Source organism: Moschus berezovskii, chromosome 22 (assembly GCF_049115385.1).
Source record: "Moschus berezovskii isolate FMDL1 chromosome 22, NW_MosBer_1.0, whole genome shotgun sequence".
NCBI classification, from domain to species: Eukaryota; Metazoa; Chordata; class Mammalia; order Artiodactyla; family Moschidae; genus Moschus; species Moschus berezovskii.
In genome coordinates, this window is record NC_142481.1 from 13605013 (window position 1) to 13629914 (window position 24902).

At 55.7% G+C, this 24902-nt stretch overlaps 2 protein-coding genes and 1 pseudogene across 5 annotated transcripts; 1 reads left to right on the top strand and 2 right to left on the bottom strand.

Moving 5' to 3' along the window:
* The first annotated feature begins 1336 nt into the window (after window positions 1-1336).
* LOC129547306 (cytochrome P450 2F2-like) lies at window positions 1337-4756 on the top strand (annotated as a pseudogene).
* Window positions 4757-4883: 127 nt separating this feature from the next.
* On the bottom strand, window positions 4884-14044 carry EGLN2 (egl-9 family hypoxia inducible factor 2). 3 transcript variants are annotated; one of them, XM_055412108.2, is made up of 6 exons: window positions 13899-14043; window positions 11776-12830; window positions 6655-6774; window positions 6076-6212; window positions 5826-5893; window positions 4884-5509 (listed from the first exon to the last, which is right to left on the bottom strand). In XM_055412108.2, exons 2-6 carry the CDS (start codon window positions 12592-12594, stop codon window positions 5454-5456), a joined length of 1200 nt encoding a protein of 399 aa, XP_055268083.1. In that variant the 5' UTR covers window positions 12595-12830; window positions 13899-14043; the 3' UTR covers window positions 4884-5453. The 3 variants fall into 3 exon arrangements, with proteins under 3 accessions (XP_055268083.1, XP_088686583.1, XP_055268084.1); XM_088830457.1 differs by having other exon boundaries at window positions 13904-13983; XM_055412109.2 differs by lacking the exon at window positions 6655-6774 and having other exon boundaries at window positions 13899-14044.
* Window positions 14045-15451: 1407 nt separating this feature from the next.
* RAB4B (RAB4B, member RAS oncogene family) lies at window positions 15452-24436 on the bottom strand. 2 transcript variants are annotated; one of them, XM_055412114.2, is made up of 8 exons: window positions 24267-24436; window positions 22906-23103; window positions 22527-22641; window positions 20969-21031; window positions 20731-20885; window positions 19025-19120; window positions 18802-18932; window positions 15452-15846 (listed from the first exon to the last, which is right to left on the bottom strand). In XM_055412114.2, exons 1-7 carry the CDS (start codon window positions 24280-24282, stop codon window positions 18817-18819), a joined length of 759 nt encoding a protein of 252 aa, XP_055268089.1. In that variant the 5' UTR covers window positions 24283-24436; the 3' UTR covers window positions 15452-15846; window positions 18802-18816. The 2 variants fall into 2 exon arrangements, with proteins under 2 accessions (XP_055268089.1, XP_055268090.1); XM_055412115.2 differs by having other exon boundaries at window positions 22906-22986; window positions 24267-24433.
* Window positions 24437-24902: the final 466 nt, after the last annotated feature.

Consider the following 24902-nt stretch of genomic DNA (forward strand, 5'->3'; position numbering starts at 1 on the left):
GGACGTTGGGAACAGAGATGGAGGAGTTCAGGACAGGGCCTAAGTATGGAGATTCAGGGGGGCCAACTGTGGGAAGGTACCAGGAGTCGTAGGATAGGCACGGAAGTGCCAGGCTGAATGGCACTAGGGAACTCCTGCTGCTGCTGCTAAGTCGCTTCAGTCGTGTCTGACTCTGTGTGACACCATAGACGGCAGCCCACCAGGCTCCCCCGTCCCTGGGATTCTCCAGGCAAGAACGCTGGAGTGGGTTGCCATTTCCTTCTCCAATGCATGAAAGTGAAAGTGAAGTCGCTCAGTCGTGTCCGACTCTTAGCAACCCCATGGATTGCAACCCACCAGGTTCCTCCATCCATGGGATTTTCCAGGCAAGAGTACTCGAGTGGGGTGCCATTGCCTTCTCCAAGGGGACTCCTAGTGAGCATCTAGAAGACAGGTACAGCATACAAGGCTCCAAGAGCAATGGGTGTGGAGTTGACAAGGGCTCAGGTGTGAGTCCCTAGATAACACAGGCATGGAGCACAGGAGTGCCAGGCTAATGCACACATCACTAGGGGTGTTTTATGAAGTGTATTTAGGGATCAGGGTGTATTCAGGAATTAGAAGAACAAGGTACAGGACTTCCCTGGTAGTCCAGTGATTAGGAATCTGAGTACCAACGAAGAGGACACAGGTTCGATCCCCGGTGCAGGAAGATCCCACACGCCACGGGGCAACCAAGCCTTCGAGCTGCAACTACTAGAGCCTGGGCACCCTAGGGCCTGTGCTCTGCAGCAAGAGAAGCCACTGCGATGAGAAGCCCGCGCACCGCAACTAGAGAGTAGTCTCTGCTTGCCACAACTAGAGAAAGTCCACTCGTAGTGACAAAGACCCAGTGCAGCCCATTAATTTTTTTTAAGTTCCAAAAAAATAAAAATAAAGTATAAGGTCCAGCATTCATGGGCCCAGAGGTGTCCAGGGGATTTAGGAATCCACACTACAGAACAAGTAAGATGGACCCAAAGGTGCTATGGAGGGTGTACCTGTTGATTTGGTGTGCTGACATGAAAATGCCAATGCATTAAGACTACCAAATAAGACAGGCTGAGGCAGGCGCACACGTGTGTACGTGTGCACACACACACGCGTGCACACACACACATACACATGAAAGGCCAGGCGAAGCCAAGCACACCAGTGACAGGGAAAAGAACTGAGTGCAGACTTTGGGTTGACAAATTACAGAATGAGAGGCTGGCAGGTGCCACTCCTCCCACGCTGTCTCCACCCTTGCTCCACCCAAGACCCCAGGGGAATAAAAGAGAAGAAATGAGAAGGTGCAGGAATTGAGGATCAGGGCATGATGATCTCTGGCATTACAGCGCTGTCATTGCTGGTCCTGCTACTGGCACTAGCCAGGTGGCGTTGGGGCACACGCAGCACTCAGAGGAAGGGAGCCCTACCTCCCGGGCCCACTCCACTCCCGCTGCTGGGGAACTTACTGCAGTTAGTCTGGACGCCTGGACCGTGCATTCATGGAGGTAGTCCCGAGTGGGTGGGTGGGGGGTCAGAATTCTGGATTTCTGGAAGTGGGGCTGGGGGCTGGAATTCTTAGCTCCCTGAATGAAGACAGAGCTGAGGACTCAGACCTGGCGAGGCCTGAGAGAGGTTGAGGGGTCTAGAGTCCTGCTTCTTGGGGAAGAAGGAGACTGGGGGTGGGAAGTTAGATCTGGAGGGAAAAGGGGCAGTGGGCCTGAGCTCCTGGTTCAGGGCGGAGTCTCGCTGCCACACGCCAACCCTTACTCCCTGGGTCCTGAGGGAGGGGGAGCCTACGGCCTGCTGCCGTCTGGTCCCAGGGGAAGAGGAGCAGAGAGGTCTGTTCTGGCTCAAGGCGGCGGGGGTAGGGGGGCGGGACCCGAGGGCCCAGACACCTAGTTCTGAGGGGGCAGAGGGCTGGGGACCTGAACTTCTAGATTTTGAGGGAAAACGGAGGGGCTGGACTCCTGGATCCGAAGAAGAAGGGAGCTGGGGGTCGGGCTCTGGGGTCTCGGCGGCGGAGGGGTCAGGAGCCCAGACTGGGGCCCGCTGACCCCCGGCTCAGTGTAGCTCTCCGGCCGCTGGGAACCGGTGTTCACGGTGTGGCTGGGCCCGCGCCCTGCAGTGGTGCTGTGCCGCTACGCAGCGCTGCAGGACGCACTGGTGCTGCAAAAGGATGCCTTCTTCGGCCGCGGGGCCATGGCAGTCTTCGAACGCTTCACAGGCGGAAACGATGAGGCCAGTGGGGCGGCGGAAGAGCGGGCCCGGAATATCCAGTCCGCGGAAAAAAAAGCCGGATCGGAGAAATGGGGCGGGGCCTCCTAGAGTCAAGGCTAACGAGGAGAGGTTGGGGCGGAGCTACATTGTAGGGGTCGAATGGGAGTAGGGGACTGGTTGGTTCCTTGGGCAGCCCCTAGAAGAGCCTAAGAGTCAAAGCCAAACAGAGCAAGCACTGGTCAGGGGTCAGGACCAGCAGAGGCGGGGTCAATGTGTGGATAGGGCCGAGAAGGCTGGAGTGGCGTCCAAAAGATCTGGAAAAGAAGCACAGAGAAGAGTTGCGAGAAAGTCGGCTCCATCGCGGGATGCTTCTGGGATGGGGTGTGACCAACTTATCACCCCGCCCCTTCTCTTCCCAACGCCCTTCACACCTCCCCCAAGGCATAGCGTTTTCTAATGGGCCGCGCTGGCCGACGCTGCGCAATTTTGCACTTGGGGCACTTAAGGAGTTCGGCTTGGGTACGCGGACCATCGAAGAGCGTGTCCTGAAAAGGCGGCTTGTCTGCTTGATGAATTTCAAGCCAGTGGAGGTACGGCCTGGAAAAAGAGAGGGACCATTTGTGGGCGTGGACACTGGTCAAGAAAGAGCCGAGCGAAGGCGTTTGGGCGGAACGAAGCCAGTAACCCAAGAGCCGGGTGGGATCTGAGCCACCCAGCAGTATGACCTCGTCATGTTTCCACCTCTAGGAGTCTCGTCCGACCCCCCGGCGGCTACTGGATAATGCTGTATCTAATGTTATCTGCTCCGTGGTCTGTGGGAACCGCTATGGGCTTCCCTCCTAGCTCAGTTAGTAAAGAATCTGCCTGCAATGCAGGAGACCGGGGTTCGATTCCTGGGTCAGGAAGATCTCCTGGAGAAGGAAATGGCAAACCACTCCAGTATTCTTACCTGGAGAATCCCATGGACAGAGGAGCCTGGCAGGCTGCAGTCCATGGGGTTGCAAGAATTGGACACAACAGCGGCTAAACCAAACCATGGCTATGAGGACATGGGGTTCCTGAGGCTCCTGGACCTTTTCAGTGACGACTTTTGCATCATGAGCTCCAGGTGGGGCAAGGTGAGAGGGTCATGTGCCCAGTCTGTGCCAAACCCGAGTGCATGGATCATTAGAATGGGGCAGTCTTAGAATGTTGGAAGAGTTTCGCAACTTACAACATCGAAGTCCTGGTCCAGTCCCCCCACAGGGAATAAATTGTCTTGTTGAAGGTCCTATTGATTTCCTGTCCCCCTAGATGTACAACATTTTCCCCTCCCTCCTGGACTGGCTCCCAGGCCCACACTACTGAATCTTCTGAAGCTTCGCGAAACTTCGGGCTTTCATCTCTCAGCAAATCCAGCTACACCAGCAGACGCGGCAGCCTGGGAAGCCCCACGATTTCATCGATAGCTTCCTGGATCAAATAGATATGGTACAGGGCCCGGCTGCCCTAAACTCTAGCCCTGCCGCCCACCAGCAGGCGCCTGGCATGCAGAAGCCCCTATCTTCTGTACCCACAGGAACAGAGAACCCGGAGAGCCATTTCCAGGCAGAGACGTCGGTGATGACGACGCATAATCTCTTCTTTGGTGGTACAGAGACCCCAAGCACCACCCTGCGCTATGGACTCCTCACTCTGCTCATACCCAGAGGTGGCATGTCTGCAAGCTGGAGAGCTAGGGATGAGGGGGCTGGGGTTCGGGGTCACCTGGAGGCTGCAGTGTGCATAGTTCACATCTCCGGTGGCCCCAGCCGAAGTGCAGGCTGAGCTGGATGACGTGGTTGGCCGAACGTGCGCCCCAACCCTGGGGGACCGACAGTACCTGCCCTACACCAACGCTGTGCTGCATGAGATTCAGCGCTTCATCAGCGTGGTGCCCTTTGGGCTCCCGCGTGCTCTCACCTGCAACAGTCACCTAAGTGGCTACTTCCTGCCCAAGGAGCCCACTGTGTCTGGGGGTCCTGCACAGGGTCGGGGAGGGCCTATCAGTGGGTCTGAGTGTTCACCGCTAATGCACAAAAGACTCCTTGCTTTGGCTTCTAACTGGGGTCTTTTTTTGGAGCAACTTTGGCACATCTCCCCAGGGCACCTTTGTGATTCCTCTGCTTGTGTCTGCACACCAGGACGCCACCCAATTCAAGGACCCAGAATGCTTCAACCCCACCAACTTCCTGAACGACCAGGGCAAGTTCCAGATCAACAATGCCTTCATGCCCTTTGCCCTAGGTCTGGGCTGGGCAGGGAGGGTACCAGTGAGGACGTGCCCTGGCATGCATGGGTTTCTCACTCCACACCCATGTCCCCAGGAAAGCCGATGTGCCTGGGTGCAGGCCTGGCCCCAACCGAGATCTTCCTCTTCGTCACCTCCATTCTGCTCAGTTCTGCCTGCTCCCTATAGGGAGCCACTCCGACACAGACCTCACCCGGCAGTGCAGTGGCCTGGACAACGTGCCCCCAAGCCTTTCAGCTCTGCCTCGTGGCCCGCTGAAGTCAGATTCAGCTCAACTCACTGGCTCTCAGACCTCCTTACCCTCTCCGGTCAATAAAGGCCTGAACCGCAGATGGAGGACTCTTCTTGTAGAAAAGAGGGAGCAAGAGAGTCAGATGTGTGCAGCTCTGAGGTAAACTTTTTATTTCTTGGCTGATAGGACTTGCACACCCATGCTCCTCCCAGCACCTTTTATCCTGCCCAAGCAGTGGCAGCCTAGTCCAAAAGATGCCATGGCCACAGGGGTTGGGGAGTCACTTCACATTCCAGGCTGGAGGAGTGGGGGACCTGAGGATATTCCCCCACAAACCTTTGCCAGCAAGAGGCCATGACTCACCCCAACCCCAGATCCTGCGTCCTGGCGGGAGGTGGCGATGCCTCCTTCCAGGTCTCCACACCTGAGAGGAAATGACTAGACAGGGCAGGACACAGGCCCCCAGCTCCAGGAACGGCAGCCCCCAACACTGGCTCCTGTCCAGGTCACAACCCCCGCCCCCATCCCAGGGCGGTAGAGGTCTCTCCTCCTCCTTGGTCCTCAGCGATGGACGGAGCCCTCCACACCAGGCAGGACGGAGGCAAAGTCGGAAGCAGTGGTGGTGGCGGGGAAGGAGCAGGCACCGAGACTGGCAGCACCGGGGCCCAGGGCTCTCCTGAAGCCAGGGCAAGCTGTCTGTCCTTGCAGCTCCGGGACTGGCCACTAGGTGGGCGTAGTCGGCTGTGACACGGGCACTTGGACACCTTTCTGTCCTGATGCTAGGGAGGAAGAGGGACAGGGGATTGAGTCATAAGGGAATGAACAGAGGCCAAGGAAAACTAGGAAGTTCGGGAGAGCATCAGAAGAAATGGGGCTCATGCTGGGGACACGAGGTGAGTCAACTGTCTAGGGAAGGTAGGCAAAGATGGGGAAAAATGAGCTGCAAGGTTCAGTGACATGAGATTCATCAAGATGATGAGATTCATCAAGAGATGATGAGATTCATCAGAGATTGATGAGACAGCTTGAGGCCTAAGCAAGTACATCGAACAGGAAGGACTTGAGAGGTGGGGTCACCATTTGGGAAGCAGGTACCTAGCTGATACTTGTCTTTGGCTGCTGCTCGCTCCTTGGCATCAAAATACCAGACAGTGATGGCGTACCTGGGGACCAGAGCAGCCCCAGAGGGCCATTAGAGATCACTCTTAATTACACCCACTATCTCCACCCCCTCCCAGCCGCCCCCCTCTTGGCATCCCGTCACTTCCTAGTCACTCCAGGGGTCTGACAAGACTGCTGGCGCAGGTTGAGTAGCTTGGCACATCCCCAGAAATATGGATCGTACCTGGTGGCATAGGCTGGTTTCACCTCATGGGGGTTCCGCCGATCAGACCAGAAAATGAGCAGCCGGTCAAAGAGGGGCTCAATGTTGGCTACCACGGGCCGGCCCTCAGGGAATATCTGCAGCAGGCCGCCATGCACCTGAGGGGGAGCCAGAGGATGAGGCAGGAGGCTGGCCAGCACTGCCTGGAGCCCCGCCTCGCCCTGCACAGCCAACCCACAAGGGCCCACCAGGGGGCATAGTAACTGCACACATCACTCCCTCCCACCACTTAGACTGAAAATGAATGACAACCCGGAGTCTGCATCACCATGGAAATGGGCAGGAAGCTACTAAAGACGACAGGAAATGGGGCGGGGGAAGTGCTCCTTAGGCTGGGGGCTGGGCAGACTGCAGCATTACCCAACACCAGGAGCCACCATCACACAGTCAGCTGGAGAGGAGGAGGTGCCATTTCCTGGAAGGGCCCCTAAAAGATTACACCGCCCCCAGTGGATTGAGAAGAGGACCGGGCCCATACGAGCAGCTGAGCGGGGAGAGGAAGAGGCTGTGGATGAATGCCACCCCACCCCACCATCCTACCTTGACGTCCCAGTTCTGATTCAGGTAATAGATACAAGTGATGCAGCGCCCGTCGCCATGGGGATTGTCAACGTGTCTCACATACCCCAGCCCGTTTCCTGGGTAACATGCCACCATGGCCTGGCAGAGATGATGGAGATAGGGTTTACTGAGGCTAGCAGGCAGGGACTTCTGAGCAAGCCAGCCATTATCTCCTCTTTCTCACACCTTTCAGCCCCTCACCTCTCCTCAAGGGTCCTGGGGGCTCCAAGGGTTCCTTTTTAGCCAAGCCTCTATCCACAAGAAACCTCAGCTCCTGGCCCCAGGAGCCCACTTCCCACATACACGTGAGGCACACAAAGACTGAGGGCAAAAGGAGAAGGGCGCACAGAGTTTGAGATGGTTAGATAACGCTGCCGACTTGATGGACGTGAATCCGAGCAAACTCGAGACAGTGAAGAACAGAGAAGCCTGGCATGCTGCAGTCCATGGGGTCACAAAGGGTCGGACACAACTTGGCAACTGAACAACATACACATGCCCAGAGTGTGGAAGCAAGACGCAGCTCAGTGACTGAGGGTTTGGTTTTTTACGATAACCCGATCCCAATCTCAAACATTTCAGTAGAATAAAACCAATTTAAATGTTATTTAAACGTTTTCTGGTATACAGGGATGTGGCCTCAAAGCCCCACACGAGTTGTTCTCTCCCACAGCTGTAGAGTTGGAATGACCTGGGACACTGATGCCCAGGCCCACCTCAGAGGTCCTGATGCACTTGGCTTCAGGTGCAGCCTGGAATTTTTAAAGGTTCCCAGGTAACTAATTTGCACCAATGTTGAGAAGCACTGATCATAACAACAAAGAGTATCTGCTAAATACAGTCTCCTACACATGTGAACAACACCAAAACCTATAACATGATTAGAACCTGAGATCTAATCACAACTCCAAGGATAACCTGTCAAGTAGCCTTGGACAGTCTCATCACCTGAACGGGCCTCAAATGCCTCATCTGTCTCATCTGTAAAACAGGGATAACAAACACCTCCTGTTTACAGCAGTAGCATGAACCCCTCCAAGACTATGGAGGCTCCCGATCCCCACAGACCTAAGAGTTAGGCCTCATTCCAGGCCATGGCTTCTAGAGGTAGAGGTCTAGCCACAGGGTTTTCCCCTTCTCTCCTTGACTGCTGCTACTGCCCAAGCCAGCCCTAGTCATGCTGAGCTCTGGGCCTCGCCACTCCGGGCCTGTTTCTCATGAGGTATCCACAAAACGACAGGTGTGGTGTGAGAGAAAGGCCCAGTGTTCCCGCAGAGCTAACCCCTGGGTTCAAGTCTCACTACGGCCTCAAGAGCTGTGATGCTGGGCAGGGGACTGAACTCTGTTTTAGGTTCCTCATCCCTGAAATGGAGGTTAACAACTACTTCATAGCTTGCTAAATGAGACATTAATGTCTGGGAAAGCACCCAGCCCGGTGCCTGACACATGACAAGAGTTAAAGCACAGGCTGAAATTTTAAAGGTCCCTGTCCTGTCCTCTGCCCATAGCCACTGGGAAGGCTGGACAAGGTGAATAAGGGAGCACTGGCATGAAGCTCCCCATCTGGGGACCCTCTATGTTGACCCCTCGACCCACACTGATGCCAGGACAGACTCCACTGGCCCCTGCTCCCCATAATGCTCAGCTACACCTGGGGGCCACGGCCATCTGCCACAGCCCTGGGGTAAACATTCCCAATCGAAAAGATCGGCATCTGCTGCCAAAACCAGGAGGCTTGCCAGGCACCATGGCAGGCCAGGCTGACTCAACCCCTCGGCCTCCTCCCAACTTATTATTCCCCGGGGCTCACCCCAGCGCGGAGAGTAAACCGCTCTGTGTTAAATGTGTGCACCTGGTCCACCACAGCACCTGCCCCGGGCAAGAGGCCAGGACAACTGCCACCACCATGGCTACCCAGTGGGGCGCTGTTCTCTCGGGCAACATGAGGGCAAGGTCCTGGCCCCCACAGCCCCAGGTTCCAAAGAACTTTCTTTGCACCACTCACTCCCTGCGGACGGGTCAGTGCTCTGAGCAACTATTTCACCGCGAGGAAAGGATCCCTGGCTGTGGCCAGAATAGGGGGTGGCCTGGAACCAGTGAATCACTGATTAGGGACAGCCCTCCCCGGTGAGAATCCAAGCCGAGAGTTTGCGAGTTCTGTTTGAGGATGGGGTGGGCAAAGGGGTCCAGGGCTGAAACCTCTTCCCCCACATATCATCCCCACACAGCTGCCAGAGACCCTTTACTCCCCCTCACCACAGCTCAAATCCCTTCAAGTTCCTCACTGCATCCCCAGAGAACACAGCCTCCAAGGCCACCAGCCTCCTAAACTACCTCCGGCCTCGCAGTCCTTCTGACTCTTCCCTGACCAGGCTGAGCTCACCCCCAGGCTTCTGCACCTGCCGGGAACACTCTTCCACTGGTCCCCCTTGTTAGTCAGGTCTCAGGACCAGGAGCACCTGGAGTTCTCTAACTGAAGGCACCTGAGCTCACTTCCCCTGCCATCCCCCTCAAAGTGAAATCAGCACAGGCACTTGTTTACCCAGCACTGGCCCCCAGGGCCAGCCCAGACTCCCTAGGGCCAAGAAGGGAGCTGCTGACTGAAAGCACTCTTCTTCTGGGTCTCGGGGCCTCCATGTGTCCTGTCTGTGCACCCTCATGGGACCTCCCACTGTGCAGGCAGGGACATGCACTGTAGTCTTGCATGAAGCAGGACTCCTGTGTCAGGCTACACACAGAAACAGGCCCTTTAAGACCCCACCCTTCCCCCCAACAGATACTCACCTGGGAGTTGGGGGTGGGGTAAGCATCCTCTGGCCTGAGAAGCATCTACTTCCCATGCCCACAAGGGAAAGGGACAACAAGCTGAGTAATATGGAATCCTGTTCTTTACACTTCCATCTCCGGGAAGGGGCAACTAGGATAAGGGACAGCTAGAATCAACATGCCAAGAGCCCCGCAAAGCACACACACACACAGTACCCACCCACCCCAAGTCAGAATCCTAAGACTGAGCCAACAACAGCAGGCCCCACCTCCAAACTGGTCTTAAAGGGGCCTCCCCGGGACCCCTATGGTAGTCCTTGAAGCCAGTGCAAATCAATTCCCTCCCACCTGCCAGTCAACTGAGCAGAGGAAACAGGGCGAGGAGGAAGGCAGAGGAACACAGGAGCCGAGCTCAGGAAGCACCGAGAGGCAGGCTGTGATTGGCCACAGCCACACTGGTGACCTGAGCCCCCACCGCCACTGTGGCCACCCCGCATCTCAGCACCCCACCCCATCTTACTCCAGAGCCTGGGGCAGAACCCAAATGTTGCCCTCTGAAGGTGAGGAAGCTGAAGTTGCTGTCTCACTGGGGTAGGGGAGGGTCAGAGAGGAACTCCAGTGATTGGGTTGGCTCCTCCCCTCCCTTCTCAGTCCAGCCAGGCTTGTTCTTACCTCCTAGGGCTAAAAGTCTCAACCCCCAGCCACCCACCACCTCCAGGGCTGTTTCCAAACACATCCAAGGCACCAAAGGAGAACAGATTCACGTATTCTCCTTTCCCCTCCTAAAATGGCCACATACTAGCTAGGCAGTTAACCTGGTTTTCCTTTCCTGTGATAAGCAAACTGAGGTTCAGAGAAGTATCCCGCCTTGGGCTATTCAGTTCTTGTGGTCTCCCCCTAACCTCCCTCCTGTAAGGATGGGTGACCCTGGGGAGAAGGTGCTGGGCACCCTGTGGCTAGAGAGATTCCCACTGACGTCCTGCCCTTGAAGGGCTGCCTCTGGCTCTCCACTACCGAGGTAACAGGCGGGAGAGCAGAGTGGGACAAATTCCAGGTGGGGTGAGGAGGCCAGTAATGGCTTCAGCCTAGGGGGAGCCCTGATCCCTGAGCCAGTTCCTGCCTGAGAGAAAAGCTGCACAGAGGCAGAACCCAAGATGGGATCTGAAGGAGGGAGGGGATGCCAGGAGCACAGCCTCATGCCTGCAGGGCAGAACATGGCCTGTGCCATCAGCCAGGCATCGCTGGTGCAGTGCAGCGGGCACTCCCTATAGGGCCTTGTCTTGTCCAACCACCACCAAACCATGAACTCTAGGCCAGGGCTCTCACAGCCCTCCATGAAAGACAATTAATGTGTTGGCAGGCTGAAAGGTCCTATGGACTATTGTCTTGTGCAGGGCTCCTGACCCCAGATTCCTGAATGGGCAGCTGGAGGCCCAGAAGGCCCTGATTGACTGCCCATAAACTCCAATCAAATGAGCATTTTTCTCATTTGGTTTTGAACAGATTTAGAAAAAAAAAAAAAAAAAGATTAATAACTACTACTCAAACAAAAAAACGGGGGGCAAGAGGAGACCCAAAGGCAGAAGATCAGGTAAACAGACCAGAGCCAGATAGGGATGAAGTGAGGGACGGACAAAACAGAGAAGGTGGAGGACAGGGACTAGGATGGGAGAGATGGGGTCATGACCTCCACCTGAGCCAGCGCACGGCCACCCCTGGGAAGCCGTCCGTGAGGCAGACGCCACAGTATGGCATACAGGGTGCAGTGCAGCCCAGCAACAGGCATGGTGGGCATCTGCCCTCAGCCTGGCATGGGCCTCACCACTGCCGCCCACCCCTCCCGGTTCTCCAACCTGGGAGACAGACCAGATAGGACACGCAGCGTGGACAGGATGGACTAGATACACTTGGATGGATGAAAAAATAAGGGAACAGGAAGAACACAAGATGGGCAGACAGACAGAGACACAAATCTTGTCTACTTGCTCTAAGGCCCATGAACAGACATCATGGGGCTGCTGACCCCACCAGGGCTCAGACACAGATGTGGGGCTATGAATGGTGGCACCTCTCTTCAGCTTGAGAGGATCCTCAGCAAGATCAAGAATCCCGGTGACTATGGGCCAAACCCACAGCCTGCAGGTGCACAAACTAAGGCCCACAGCGCACAAGAGCCCACAGCGAGCTCTGACATTCCCTGCACCAGGGCTGCCTAAACCCTCTTGTGACCCCAGAAGCCTGTCCCCAAGCCCACTGATGCTCAGAACACTAGGCGTCCAAACGCCTAGGGGCCCCCGTCCCACCACCCCTCACAGCAGGTCCCTGCGGCCTCACCTTGGTGCGCCCATTGATGACGTAGCTGCCCAGCCTCCCAGCACAGTGGCGGATGAGGGCATCCACGTGGGCCATGAGGGCACCGATGCTTTGGCAGCCCGGCTCGTGACCTTCCACCCAGGCAATCTGGTCCCCACGGATGCTGCGTGGCGGGATAGCCCGCTGGCTCACAAGCTGCCCGTCTCGCAGGCGCCCGCCCCGTTTCAGGGCCTCGACCTCTGCCAGTACTTGGCCACCCAAGGCCGCCCCCAGAAAGTTGTCCTTGACGCAGATGCCATAGTACCGCATGCAGGGCACAATGTAGTCCAGGGCCAGGCGCTCGGGCGCCACGGGCAGCGCCTCCTCCCTCAGCCCGGCGCTGGCCTCGCCACTGCCACTGCTGCAGCCCTCCCCCTCCGCCTCCTGGTTCTCCTGCCTGGCCCAGGGCCGCTTGCTGGGTGCGGGGGCATCCCCACCATCCTCTGCCCACTTCCGTTTGGGGGCCTCGGGCCGGGCACCCTGGGCTCCCAGCCGCTGGCACCCCTTGGTGACCAGTGCCGCAGCACCCTCACTCTGCAGCGGCCGCAGCTCACCACCGTCCTGCCCACCGAAGCCCTCCCGCAGGGGGCTGCCTGTGGTGGAAGTAGCTGTGGCTCTGGGGGTCCCACTCCCTGCCGAGGCCTCAGTGGGCGCTCCTGGACGGTGGTAGGACAGCAGGGGACAAGGCAGGTAACTCTCCACCCCCATCCTGGCCCGGCTAGGCTCCAAGGGCTCTGACACTGAACCCGGCAACTGAGGGAGAGCCTGACTCAAGGGCTGGGGCTGGCACGGGCTGTCCATGGCAGCAGTGTCTTCATCCCCCGGGCATGGAGGGCACGGCCCAGGCCCATGGTGCCACCCTCCTCCACCTCCTCCTCCTCCACTTGATGCAGCCGGGGGCCGGGGCGGCTGGGCCTGGTGTGGGGCAGGATGAGGCAGGGCAGGTGGCAGAGGCTTCTCTCTCGCCCTGGGGGTGCTCGCTGGTCCCCAAGTCCTCTGCTGTCCCTAGGGGCTTGGGAAGGGACCTGTCACAGTGTCTGGAGAGAAAAAAAAGGAAAGTGAGAAGAGCTACACAGGCAAGTGCACTGGAGGGGAGTGGGGGCAGTGGTAGGGGCAGTAGAGAAGAAGACAGACTTAGCTACAAAGACCCCAGAACCAGAGGTCATGGCGGGAGGGGAGGTGGGGGCGTCGGAGACTCTGGGACTTGGGGGGAGTCACGAAGAGACAGGCAATAAACGGGCCAGCTGGAGAAGTGAGGCTGGGTTGGTGACCCACAGCCAGAGAACTGCAGTGGCGGCTATGGGTGAGATACATCCTCCGACACAGACCCACAAGCAAAAAAGAAGTAAAGGAGAAGACTCTTAGTAGAAGGATGGCGGAGTGGGAATTAGAAGTTAGAAACAAACGGGGAGGGCTGGGGGGAGGGGGGCCGGATCAGCCTGGAAAACGCAGAAGGTGGGGATCTACAGACAGTGGAAACTGGGGGGTCGGGTGGGGGGGTGGTCCCGAAACAGAAAAAAATAACAGAGCGGAGAAGAGGAGAGAGAGTGGGCCTGAACAGCCGGGCAGAACCGGGTGGAGGGGTCGACCCGAGCCCAGCAGGAGGAAAGCCCGTTAGGGGCTGACACACACCCAGACGGAAAGGAGGTCCTGAGACGGACAGACGGAAGGGAGCCGTGGGAGCGGGGACCACGGCGACAGAGGGAAGGGTGGAGGAGGGTTCACGCACTCCGGGACACGACGAGGGGGGAAAAAAGAGCCCCCCTCCCAAGTCCCTTCGGTGCGGGCCCCGAGGCCCCTCGGGGCGCAGCGGGACGCGAAGGCAAGGCCCAGGGACCGCTGGGACCCCGCGTCCCCGCCCCGCCCCCTCCGCCCGCCGCGCGCTCCCGGCTCCCACCCCAGCCCCCCCACCGGCCGGCGCCCGACGTGCCGGGCGCGCGCTCCCTCCCCCACCCCCACCGCCCCTCCCCTCCTCTCCCCGGGGTCGCGGCGCTCCGCCACAGCCTGCCGGGCGCGCGCCCCCCACACCGCGCCCGGCTCGCGCCGGCGCCCGGCCTCCAACTCCTTTTCCGCCCCGTTCCCTTCCCTTCCCGGCCTCTCCTCACCGAGCTTTTTCCTCCGGCCCCGGCGCCGCCGTTTGTGCCAGCCGCCCTGCGCCGCACAGCGCGCCATACCCCGCCCCCACCACCCGCGACGCCCCGCCCCCGCCTCGCCCGGTGGACACGTGACCGCGTCCGGGCGGAGGAGACCAGCACGCGCAGGCGCGAGCGGCGCGGGGCGGGGCGACGGGGTTCAGAACAGCCTCTCCCGAGAGAAAGGGGAAATAAATGGATCCGACGGTGATGCCGGGCTTCTCGGCGCCGTCCTCCCCGCCCCTTTTGTGCGAGAGGAGGAACGCAGTTAGGAAGGGCAGGATTGGGCGGGGGAAGGGGGGGGGCTCGTAGATGATGCCAAGCGAGTGGGAGGGGTATGTAAATTAGCCTATTTACATAGACAGGCCGGTCTCCTTGGAGCGGAGAACGCTGCGCGAGGATGAGTAGCGGGGTCTGGGGTGGTATGTAGATCATGGATGTTGTTAACATGGACAGCTCCGCCTTCTCACAGCCCAAGGTTAGGATTAGAGAAGCGTCTGGGCAAATAGCTGGGAAATGTATGTAAATTTGCACGACAGCAAGTAATTTACATAGGGACATTTTATAAAGGAGAAGAAAAAAGCGGAACGTCCTTGAGCGAAGGGAGAGAGGACTAGAAGGGATGTGCAGATTCTGACCCGCTCTGCCCTGCCCCTTCGGGACAACTGTGTGGAGTCCGAATAAAACCAGCTAGGAAAGCCAGTCAGAGAATACATTTGCATGACTGTCTCATGAGTCTTTTGAACAGTCTGGACGACCTGACCTAGGGGGATAAAATGCAGATGAGGTCATTTAAAATGCCCCGCCCCCTCCGCCAGCCCCTGGGCTGAGCGGGGACTCTGGCCTGCCTTGAGGCTAGCCTGGGGAAGGGAGAGCCATTGGCAGTGTCCTCAGTGGGTTTCACCAGTCCCTGGCAGAGCCCGTGCAGGTGTCAGCGGTCCATCTGGACACAGGAGGTAACACACTGATCTTAAGCATGCATGGGGGTTAGGGTAGTACAAAAGCCCACACAGTCTTCAGGGGCACACACAGGGTTCAAGTTCACACACAGGTGTGTCAACAGAGCCAAATACACACCAAAACACACACAGATCTCAGGGGCACATATGCACAGTCAAGCACTAACTAGACACTGCCTCAGACTTTCAGGCATCAGAAATGCATAAGTATCACCCATTGGGCCGACCCAGGGCTCACCTACAGGCCTGAATTCTCATTCCCTAGCCTCGGTATCCCAGACAACACCACCCTTGTAGACACAATCACCAAGGGCACAGAGCACTCTCAAGCAAAGTGTCACACATACACAAGCAGCACCCATTCCTACAGATCCCATCACATCCATCACAGAGGGACCTTCGTGTTACGTATGTGGGCAAAATTCCTCCACAACAGACACCTGAGCCATGGAGTCATGGTGGACCCCCACACCATGTCCAACCCTAAAACATGGACTCCAAACATAATCAGGGACCTCATCTGCCTCCCTTCCCTCCCCACCACCCCAAAATGACAGAGGCTATGACACAGGTGTAAACAATGCTTTATGGGGGGAGGGGCATTGGGACAGGACAGGCCTCCAGGTAATAAATAACACGTACTCGCAATGGCAGAGCCAGGGATGCTGAGGCCAAATGGCCCTGGTCTCAGGCTTTGTGAACTCTCTGAGTATGTTCAAAGAGGAGTTAGGGGTTCAGGGGAAACGGGTTAGCCAAGACAGAGGAAGCAGCAGCAGGTAGAGAGATTCCCCCTTCCCCCATGGCTCAGTCTTGCCCCTCAGCCAGGCCCCACCAGGCCAGGGAAGGGAGACCGCTGGCAGGGCAGCTTCTCTGGGGCCAGGGCAGGTGAGGGGCTCAGTCTCCCAGGGCCTGGGTCTGGGCCCCAGACGGAAGGACACGGCTGGTCCTGGAGAGCAGGTGAGCTGCAAGAAAAGTGTGCGGTGAACTGGGGGGGTCCCGGGTCTGTCAGCTGCAGCTTTGTCTCCTTTCTGGGTATCTTCCTGCCCTCCTATCTGTGCCCTTCTGTCTACACTTTTTCTCCCTAACTTGCTACTTTTTCTGACTTTCTGTTTCTTGTCTGCAGGTAATGTGCAGCTCTCAGGCCGAGGGCACCCGCATTCCCCTGTGTATTTGCCTCAACAAGCTGTCTCCTTGAGTCTGTAGAGGGGCGTCTCGGTGTCTACGTTCCGTGTCCCCACCTTTGTATCTCTGTTCCTCTATGTTCCTGGACCACCTCAACTCTAGGTCTCATTCCAGTGTTTTCCAAGTCAGACATATGTTTGGCAATCGGTTCTTGCTTTGTGGTTATCTGAAGACAGCATTACCTGCGGCCTTCTAGAAATACCCAGATCACTTCAGAATCTCTGGGGTAAGGCCCAGGCATCAGTAGCTTTTAAAGCTCTCCAGGTGATTCCAATGCGCACAACTGCATTAATAGGGTGGGAAATCAGTTTGGTGGGCCTTGAGCAACTTTTCATTGAAATAGAATAAAATAAAAAATACCAGAGTGCTTCATACGTAATGATATTGGTCCATAGACACAGAAAGCAAGTGGGTGTAGGTCAGAAGCTGGAGGGGGAACAGAGAGTGAACGTTTAATGGGTATGGGGTTTCCTTTTAGAATGATGAAAATGCTTTGAAACTAGACAGAGGTGATGGTTGCATAACTGTGTGAGTGTACTAAATGCCACTGAATTGTACACTCTAAAATAGCTAAATTTATGTGAATTTCACCTCTGTTTTAAGAATATTAGTATGAGGAAAATGTGTGTTTTAGTTTTCGATGTGTGTGACTGCATTAGACAAACATACAAAGTGTATTTCCTCCTGTGGATTGTAATCAACAGTTTGAAAATGCACTCTTATTAGATTTGATTCATTAAGAAAACCCTGAAACAGACTCAAAATTATGTCCTGAGGTGAAGAGTACACAACACAACCATCTGTTTCTACACAGCCCACAGTCCTTAAATTGGATAAGAAGAAAAATAATAAACAGTCTAGTTTATTGAGTCTTAGTTTACTGTCAGGCCCTGTTCTTAGCATTTTACATGACTTGACTTAATTAACCTCAATACTCACTTGAGGTAGGTACTATTATTAGCTCCACTTACAGATGAGGAAACCAAGGACCAGAGACGGTAAATAATTTGCCGACAGTCACACAACTATGCGGTGAGAGTCAGAGTATAAACGCAGGCAGCCCGGCTCTGGAGTCTGTGATCTGTCACCTTCTCAGATGAGGGAGACAAACACCATAAATAATGATGGAGGGGACAGAGTTGAACACTTTAAAAAGGAGGGACAAGGGCTTCCCTGGTGGTCCAGTGGTTAGGACTCTGCGCTTTCACTGCTGAGAGCAAGAGTTCCATCCTTGGTTGAAGGATTATGATCCCACAAGCCATTCAGCACAGCCAAAAAAAGGAAATAATAATGAAAAGGAGGGGCAGTTGTGAGACTGCCCATCTATAGAGAGTGACCCCTTATGGGAAGAGACATTTTAGTGGAGACCTGATGATGAATGGGAGTTGGCCTGAGACGGGAGGTAGGAGGACAGGCGCGGCTGATGCAGAGGCCTGGAAGGAAAGGAGCCCCGCCCCAAGAGCTCACCCTTGACTCATCTCTCTCAAATCCATTCATCTGGAAATCATGCTGGCCCTGCTCTCAAAGTACGTGTGTCCAAGGTCTAACCATTTTGCTCCAAGGCCATCCTGGAGCTGCCAATGGCTGGGGTCGGTGCGGGGGGTGGCGGCAAGTGGGTTTGAAGCAGAGAGACAAGAACTGTCAAGACGTAGTCACCCACAGTGAGGTGAGGATGGGACCAAGTCTTTCAAGCCTGCCAAGGACTTTGGACCAAGCATGGGGGAACAAGCAAGGCTTCCTGGAGGAGGCAGGGGAGGTTACCAGAAGAACAGAGGGAAAGAAGCAGATTTGTGCTTTAGGAAGACCCAGCGATTACATCAAGAGGGGACACACCTGGAGGCAAAGATGATCTAACCTAACTCACCTTTCAACCCCTCTGCCCCCACCCTGGTCCTGTCCACCACAGTCTTGACCTTGCAGTAGCCTCCTCACTGGTCTCTGGGCGACCACCCCTGCCCCCGACTCCACCCCCTGCAGTCTCTCTGTTTGCAGTCAGAGGGGCCCTATGAACACCTGAATCAGATCCTGTCCCTTCTCGGCTTGTATAAGCCAGAGCCTTCCCCGTGGCCCACGAGGCCCTCACTCACCTGCTTCCCCCATTCCAACCTCATCTTCTGCTCACCTAGCCCCCAACACACTCACACACACATACATCCACTCTCTCCACTGCAGCCACACTGGCCGCCTTGACTTCCTCACCCAGGGGAGGCAGGCCCCTACCTCAGGGCCTTTGCACTGGCTCTTCTTTCTGCTTATAACACTCTTCCCCCAGGTCCCCACACAACCTTTGCTCAACTGTCACATTCTCGGTGAGCCCTCACCTCGTCATCCCATTTGACCGTACACTCCTCCCCCTCCCCACCCTCCTTGATTCTTCTCCACAGCTTTCATCTCTCTGGCTGTTATACAGTTTGCTCCTGGGTCTTGTTTATTGTCTGTCTCTTCCACGAAGGCAGGGACTCTTGTCTGTTTTCCCCGCTGCTGTTATCCCCTATGCTGTGAACAGGGTCTGGCACATAGTACATTGAACAGACATTTGAAGAATTATGAATGGGAGGGTCAGAGATGCAGGGCAGAGAGCTGGCAGTGGGATGCGAAGAATGGGTGGATCTCCCGTGTCTGGGAAGATGGCCCTTTTTCCTGGTTGTGTGTCCTTTCCTATGTCGCTGTCTCTGCTCTGTCCTCCCCATTACTGGCAGACCAGCCCTGCAGCTCCCAGGTCCCCAGAGTCCCACCTGACTCTGCAGGTCTCAGCAGCCACAGGGCTGAGGGGTCACGGCCTGGGCACTCCGAGGCTGCCGCAACTGGCGAAGGGAGGCATCACCATACTGAATGCCGGAGCCCATCCTCTCGGGGTCCAGTTCACCTGGGGGGAGGGAGGGGAGAGGTCAGGACCAGTCCCTGGAAACCTCTGGGCTCTGCCTTCCACTCCCAGTCTGGTCAGTTGGGGGGTCTCACCTGAGTCGATCTTGTTCAGAATGGTGCGGGCACACTTCAGGAATGCCTCCTCCACATTCTCACCTGTGAGAGCACTTGTTTCCAGGAACATTAGCTCTGCGGGGGGCGGGGGGGACAGACACTCAAGACGGTCAGGGCCTCGTCAGTCTCCAACCGCCACTCAGACTCTGGCCTGCTAACCTCTCATTCTGTCCCTCAAGCCTTCACTTCGGGCCTCCATACAATGTGTTCCCCTGTCATGAATGCCCCTTCCCCAGGTACCCACTGAGCTCTTCCTTCAGAACTCAGCTCCTATGTCCTCCTCCAGAAAGTCCTCCTGACTTCCCAGGATGAATCAGGTGCCTCCCCGGGGCTCTCATTGACCTGTTCGCCTCCCCCTTCCCAGCCCTGATCTCTTTGGGCTGTCACTCTCTGGAAATGTTCCTCCTTCCTCCGCCCCGAGCTGTGAGGCCATGAGAGCTGGGCCCAGGGCTGTTTTCATCACTGTGTCCCCAGCACCATCCAGCACAGGCCCCATTCATAGTCCACCCATTAGCCATGTGACAAGACCTCACAGTAAGTCAGAGCCAGCGTTCAAACCCACATCTTTCTGATAGGAAACCCTCTGAACCTAGAGGTTACAAAATGAAGGAACATGGACAGACCTTAAGGCAGCAGACTTGGGCCAACACGATGTTTTCAAATGAGTTTAGACCTGCATACCTCTTGTTGTAGTCACTAGTTTAGTTTTTGGATTCCACATATAAGTGATACCAAACGGTATTTATCTTTCTCTGACTTACTTCACTTAGTAATACCTTCCAAGTCTATCTATGTTGCTGCAAATGGCATTATTTCATTCTTTTTGATGGCTGAATAGTATTCCATTGTGTATATATACACCACTTTATCCATTCATCCGTTGATAGACACTGAGCTTGCTTCCATATCTCGGCAATTATAAATAATACTGCTATGAACATTGGGGTATCTTTTTTAATTCGTTTTTTTTAAGATACATACCTAGGAGTGGGATTGCTGTGTCACATGGTAGTTCAATTTTAGTTTTCTGAGAAACTGCCATACTGTTTTCAAAAGTGGCTGCACCAGTGTACATTCCCAACAACAGCCTACCAGGGGTTTATTTACTTTAAATCCTCGCCAACATTTGTTATTTGTGGTGTTTTTGATGATAACGTACTTGCATACCTTCCAATGTGGCTGTCAGTCTTGTCCATCCCCCTAACGTCAGTGCTTGCTAACCTGAGGGTCTCCCCTGCCCCTTCTCCGTTATTTACAAAACGTGCCTGTCCCCTATGGCCATCAGAGTTTTTGCAGTTTCCACCTTATACCAATATTCTATGCTGCCTCCCCATGGTGGCTGAAACCTTCTTAGCAGCCAACATTCATCAAGCACCCATTCATCCAAGCCGTGCTGAGAGTTCCCCTGGACCACCTCCCTTTAACCATCATACACCATGTGAAGCAGAGTGTGTGATAGTTAAGGGAGGTGGTCCGGGGGGCACCCATTTTTCCAGATGGGGAAACAGAGTGGTCATATAGCCCGCACATGGCCAACACCCAGATTTGAACGCAGACCTCTAAAGTTGCATGTTGCCCTGCTGGGCAGAACCACAGAGAGCTAGGGGGCTCTCACGGGCTCCCCCTGAACAGCCCCCATTCCTCCGCTGGTCCCCTGCCCCACTAATCCGCCACCTAGCCCTCACCGTTCTCCTGGGCAAAGCGGGAGGCCTCCAGGAAAGTGACCTCGCGCTCCGGATCCAGGTCCTTCTTGTTGCCACAGAGAATGACCACGATGTTGGGGCTGGCCAGTGTGCGCGCATCCGTCAGCCAGGCAGCCAGCGAGTTGTAGGTCTCCCGGCTGTAGAAAAGGGAGCCAGAAGGGAGGCAGGTACAGCAGCAGGGGGCAGCCCAGGCCCCACCCCGCCCGCTCCGTGCACCCACCTGGTGATGTCATATACCAGCAGGGCTCCGGCTGCCCCTCGGTAATAACTCCGTGTCACCGACCTGTGGGGCCAGGGGGACCCAGTCACCCCCAAGGCTGGGGTCTGCCCCAAGACTGCCCCCCTCTGCGGAGAGAGACTGGTGGTTCAGAGGCCCCCCTGTTCTGCTGGCCCCTCCTCCTAAACCTGGCCATGGTCTGGGTCTCACAACAGTTTCTCCCACTGGTAGCCTACTTCCCTCAATCTTTTATCTTGGCTGCCTGCCTCTGTCACAATCTCTCCCTACCATTTGTTTGTCTTTGGCCACACCATGTGGCTTGAAGGATCTTAGTTCCCCAATCAGGGATGGAACCTGGGGACCTGGACAGTGAAAGAGCCGATCCTAACCACTGGACCACCAGGGAATCCCCTCTCCCTACTTCTGACTCTCTGCGTCCCTGTCTTTCTGCATCTCTTCCTTGGTATGTACCGTTCTGTCTCTTGTATGTGTATGTATCTTTAATTCTCTATTTCTCTCCATCTCTGTTGCTCTGGCATCCTTTCCCTTTCATTCATCCTTTCCCATTGATTCAACATTTTCTGTCATCCCCCCTTTGCCCAGTCCTGGCCAAGCACTACGCAACTACATCCACTTGGCCCTCTCCTGCTGTTTGGGGGAGGCCCCCTTCCCAGGGTGGTTAACTGTCTGCTTCTCGCTGTATCGCCAGGCTGGATCCCTCTGGAATTCGTGCAATCACACCACAACCATTTACAGAACACTTACTGCCATCTTGGCACAGTTGCACACCTCTCTCTCCTCCATCCTGTCTGTCTCTGGGCAGCTCACACAGTGAACTCTCGCATGAATATTAACTCAGCAGCTACTCAGTGCTGACCAGGGACCACCCTTTCCTAGGAGCTGGATTCCCTCGTTTCTCTCTGCTGGCTCTTTCTCACTCAGGGTTTCCATGTGTCTATCACCTTTTCTGCAGATATTTCCTGAAGACATACTGTGTGCTGAGCCCTCCACATTGCCCTGTCCCCCCAAAACATCCATTTCTCCGTCTCTCTGGCCACACCTGTCCCACTCTCCCTGTCTGTCTCTCCATCTGGGCGTCCTAACCTCCCTCTTCTCTCTCAGTCTCTGAGTGTCTGACCTCTCAACTTTCCTTTTCTGTTTCAGTCATTTTCCCTTACTCTCTGCTCCTTGCCCCACCCCAAGCACCTCCTCCTCTCCAGGCCTTATTGCTCCCTGGGGACAAGTCTCCATCCTGCCAGCCACATGGGTCTATCCCACAGGGTCTCGCTAGGGTCGGTCATCCCTCCCTGGCCCTCTCACTCTTAATCAGCTTCATTCTCAATCTGTTTTTGTCTGTCTGCCATTCTCTCTTCAAGACACCTTCTTTCTTTGCCCACATGGACCTGCTCATCACAGCCTCTCGTGCCCTTTCTACCTTGCCCACCCTCTCAGTGTGTCCCTGCTCCTGTCATTATGTTTCCAGGTAACTCTGCATCCCTCTTTCCCTCCTCTCTCCTCCCCTCTCCCCGACGCTTTCTCACTGGGAGCCCAGCCCACCTACCGAAACCGCTCCTGGCCAGCTGTGTCCCAAATCTGTAGCTTCACGGTCTTCCCACCCACGTTGACCACCCGAGATCCAAACTCCACGCCAATTGTGTGGTTGGAGTCCTGTTTGACTGGGAGTGGGAGGGAGAGAAGAGACAGGAGGGCGCTCAGAGGATTCCCTGTCCTCCGAGGCCTATGCAAACCCATTCTCATTGCTGGGTTGACTGAGGCTCAAGGAGGACCTCGCAAAGAGTGTATACCAAAGTAAGGACCTGGCAGCCAGCACTGAAGTTGTACCTAAGGCCAGCCCCACTCCTGCCCAACAGCTGCCTACTTGCCCCCACCATGGCCCTGTCCATGGTTTAGTGCGCCCAGAACCATTCCCAGAAACTCACATTTATTCTCAATGAACTGATGAAGGAGACATGATTTGCCTGTTCCTGCACTGCCAATCACCAGGAATTTGAAGAGGAAGTCTGAGCAGATGGAGCCAAATTCAAGAAAAACCCATTCGGAGAGAATCACACGGGAAGATGGAAACCAGGAGAACATCACAATTGCCGGCAGAGAAACAGACACAAGCAGATACAGAACTGTGGGTGACAACCGCTACAGATAATTCTTGCAGAGTGCTTACCACACACCCAGCACAAGAAAAGGTCTTTACTTACATCAACGACTCACTTAATCCTCGGGAAAGCTCTGTGAGGGAGGTATACTAATAATTATCCCCATTTTCCATATGCGAAAACGGAGGTCTTGAAAGCCTAACTGACTTGCCCAAGATCCCACTGCTAGGTACAGCTGGGATTCAAACCCAGACCAACTGGCTCCAGAGTCCAAGTAACTATTACTTTGCTAAAGCCTCTTGAAAACCATTTTATAGGAGGAGGCATGAGCCCTAGCTCGAGCTAGAAATAAACCCCATTCACGCTTTTGAAAAAAAATAAAACCATTTTATCAAGGACTACAATCTTGTCCTTGCCCCCCACCCCGACCCTGCCCCACAATTTCGCTTCCTACCACTTTCTGATTCATTCACTACACTCCAGCCTCTGGCCTTCAGTCTACTCCGTGAAGATGACAAGCTGTTTCCTACCTCAACGTCTTTGCATTGCTCCCTCAGCTTTTCTCTGTTCGTTGAATGAATGCAGCTCCCTCTGACTCCTAATCCATTGTTCTTTCTACTGCACCCTGTTCTCCCACTTTCTACCCATCCATACATCCGGATTTTCCAACTCTGTCTCTCCTTCCCTCCCGCAGTGCGAGGCACTACTGCTCGTCTCAAGCTTAAGCCCCACCCCTTGCCCCTAGTCCCACCCCCTAGTTAAAGAACAACTCACCCGCAACCGCATTCCAGCCCTCTCCCAGGGTAATCCCTGGGTCCAGAGCATCCCTTCAGTATCCCCCAGCCCGTCAAGCTTGATCCTTGCCATTCACAGTCAGCTCCGCCCCAACCACTCAGGCTCCTCCCAGACACAGTAAGGATCATCCTTTCCTTCAAGGTCCACCGTGACCCATCCTCACTGCATCCCTCAAATCCCGCCCCAGATTTCGCCCACACCCCAGACCCTCAGGCTCCGCCCAAATTAACTAAGCTCAGCCTCAGATCCACTAAACCCCTCCCAGCATCCTCTAGGCCCTGCCCCATAATACCAGGCCCCGCCCCCTGACATATTAAAGCCCCGCCCCATACACAGGCCGCATCCTTCCTGGGCCCAGACCCCAGACCCCAGCGTCCGCCCACCACCCTCACCGTAGGTCTCAGCCATGACTCGGTCGCGGCCGCTTAGGGCCGCAAAATGGCGACACGGCCGCGCCTGCTCCTCGGCTGGCAGCCGCTCTGCTCGGGGTGCAGCCCCGGCTCCTTCCTACTCCCGGGGCCGGCGCCGCCACTTCCGCCTCCACCCCCCTCCGGCGCGACCCGCTAACGCTGCGGGATACTAGGGAACGCTTCCCCAAGGCCGGGATTGGAGGACTCGGCAGGTAGGGGGCGGGACAAGTGCGCAGATTGGTGGTGAGAGGAGCAGGCGGGACCAAGACGAGCGATTGGTGGTGCCACAGATGCTTCGCCCAGCTCAGAAACGGATTTGGTCAGGAGCCCAGGGACAGAGTCGAGATTCCAGATTGGGTAGGAGCGGACTTGGGGGTGGGGATACGGATGCAAAGAAGGGGATAAGTGTAAGATTTACAGAGCCTATAAGAGGAACTACCTTAAGCTGGGAGTACTGATCTCAAAGGCAGGAAGGATGAAAACTGGGATGGTACACACAAATTAACCTCCTACCTCCCTTTGCGGAAAATCTTTCAAGAGAACCCAGAAAACCTCTGCTCTGTGATTTGTGTCTTCCTCATGGTCCCATTGGCTCATTCCCAACAGTTCAATAGTTCT

Bases quoted from the DNA above. Each gene is read 5' to 3' on its own strand.
- RAB4B (XM_055412114.2), bottom strand. The intron at 19,121-20,730 runs GTGAGGGCTAGG...CGCCCCCCGCAG, and splicing joins CCGCTTTGCCCAGGAGAACG to AGCTAATGTTCCTGGAAACA. The intron at 18,933-19,024 runs GTGAGACCCCCC...CCCTCCCCCCAG, and splicing joins TCTGAACAAGATCGACTCAG to GTGAACTGGACCCCGAGAGG.
- EGLN2 (XM_055412108.2), bottom strand. From the start codon at position 12,594: ATGGACAGCCCGTGCCAGCCCCAGCCCTTGAGTCAGGCTCTCCCTCAG. The intron at 6,213-6,654 runs GTAGGATGGTGG...GCTCCCCCTCAG, and splicing joins ATCAGAACTGGGACGTCAAG to GTGCATGGCGGCCTGCTGCA. The intron at 5,510-5,825 runs GTACCTGCTTCC...CTTCCTCCCTAG, and splicing joins CAAAGACAAGTATCAGCTAG to CATCAGGACAGAAAGGTGTC.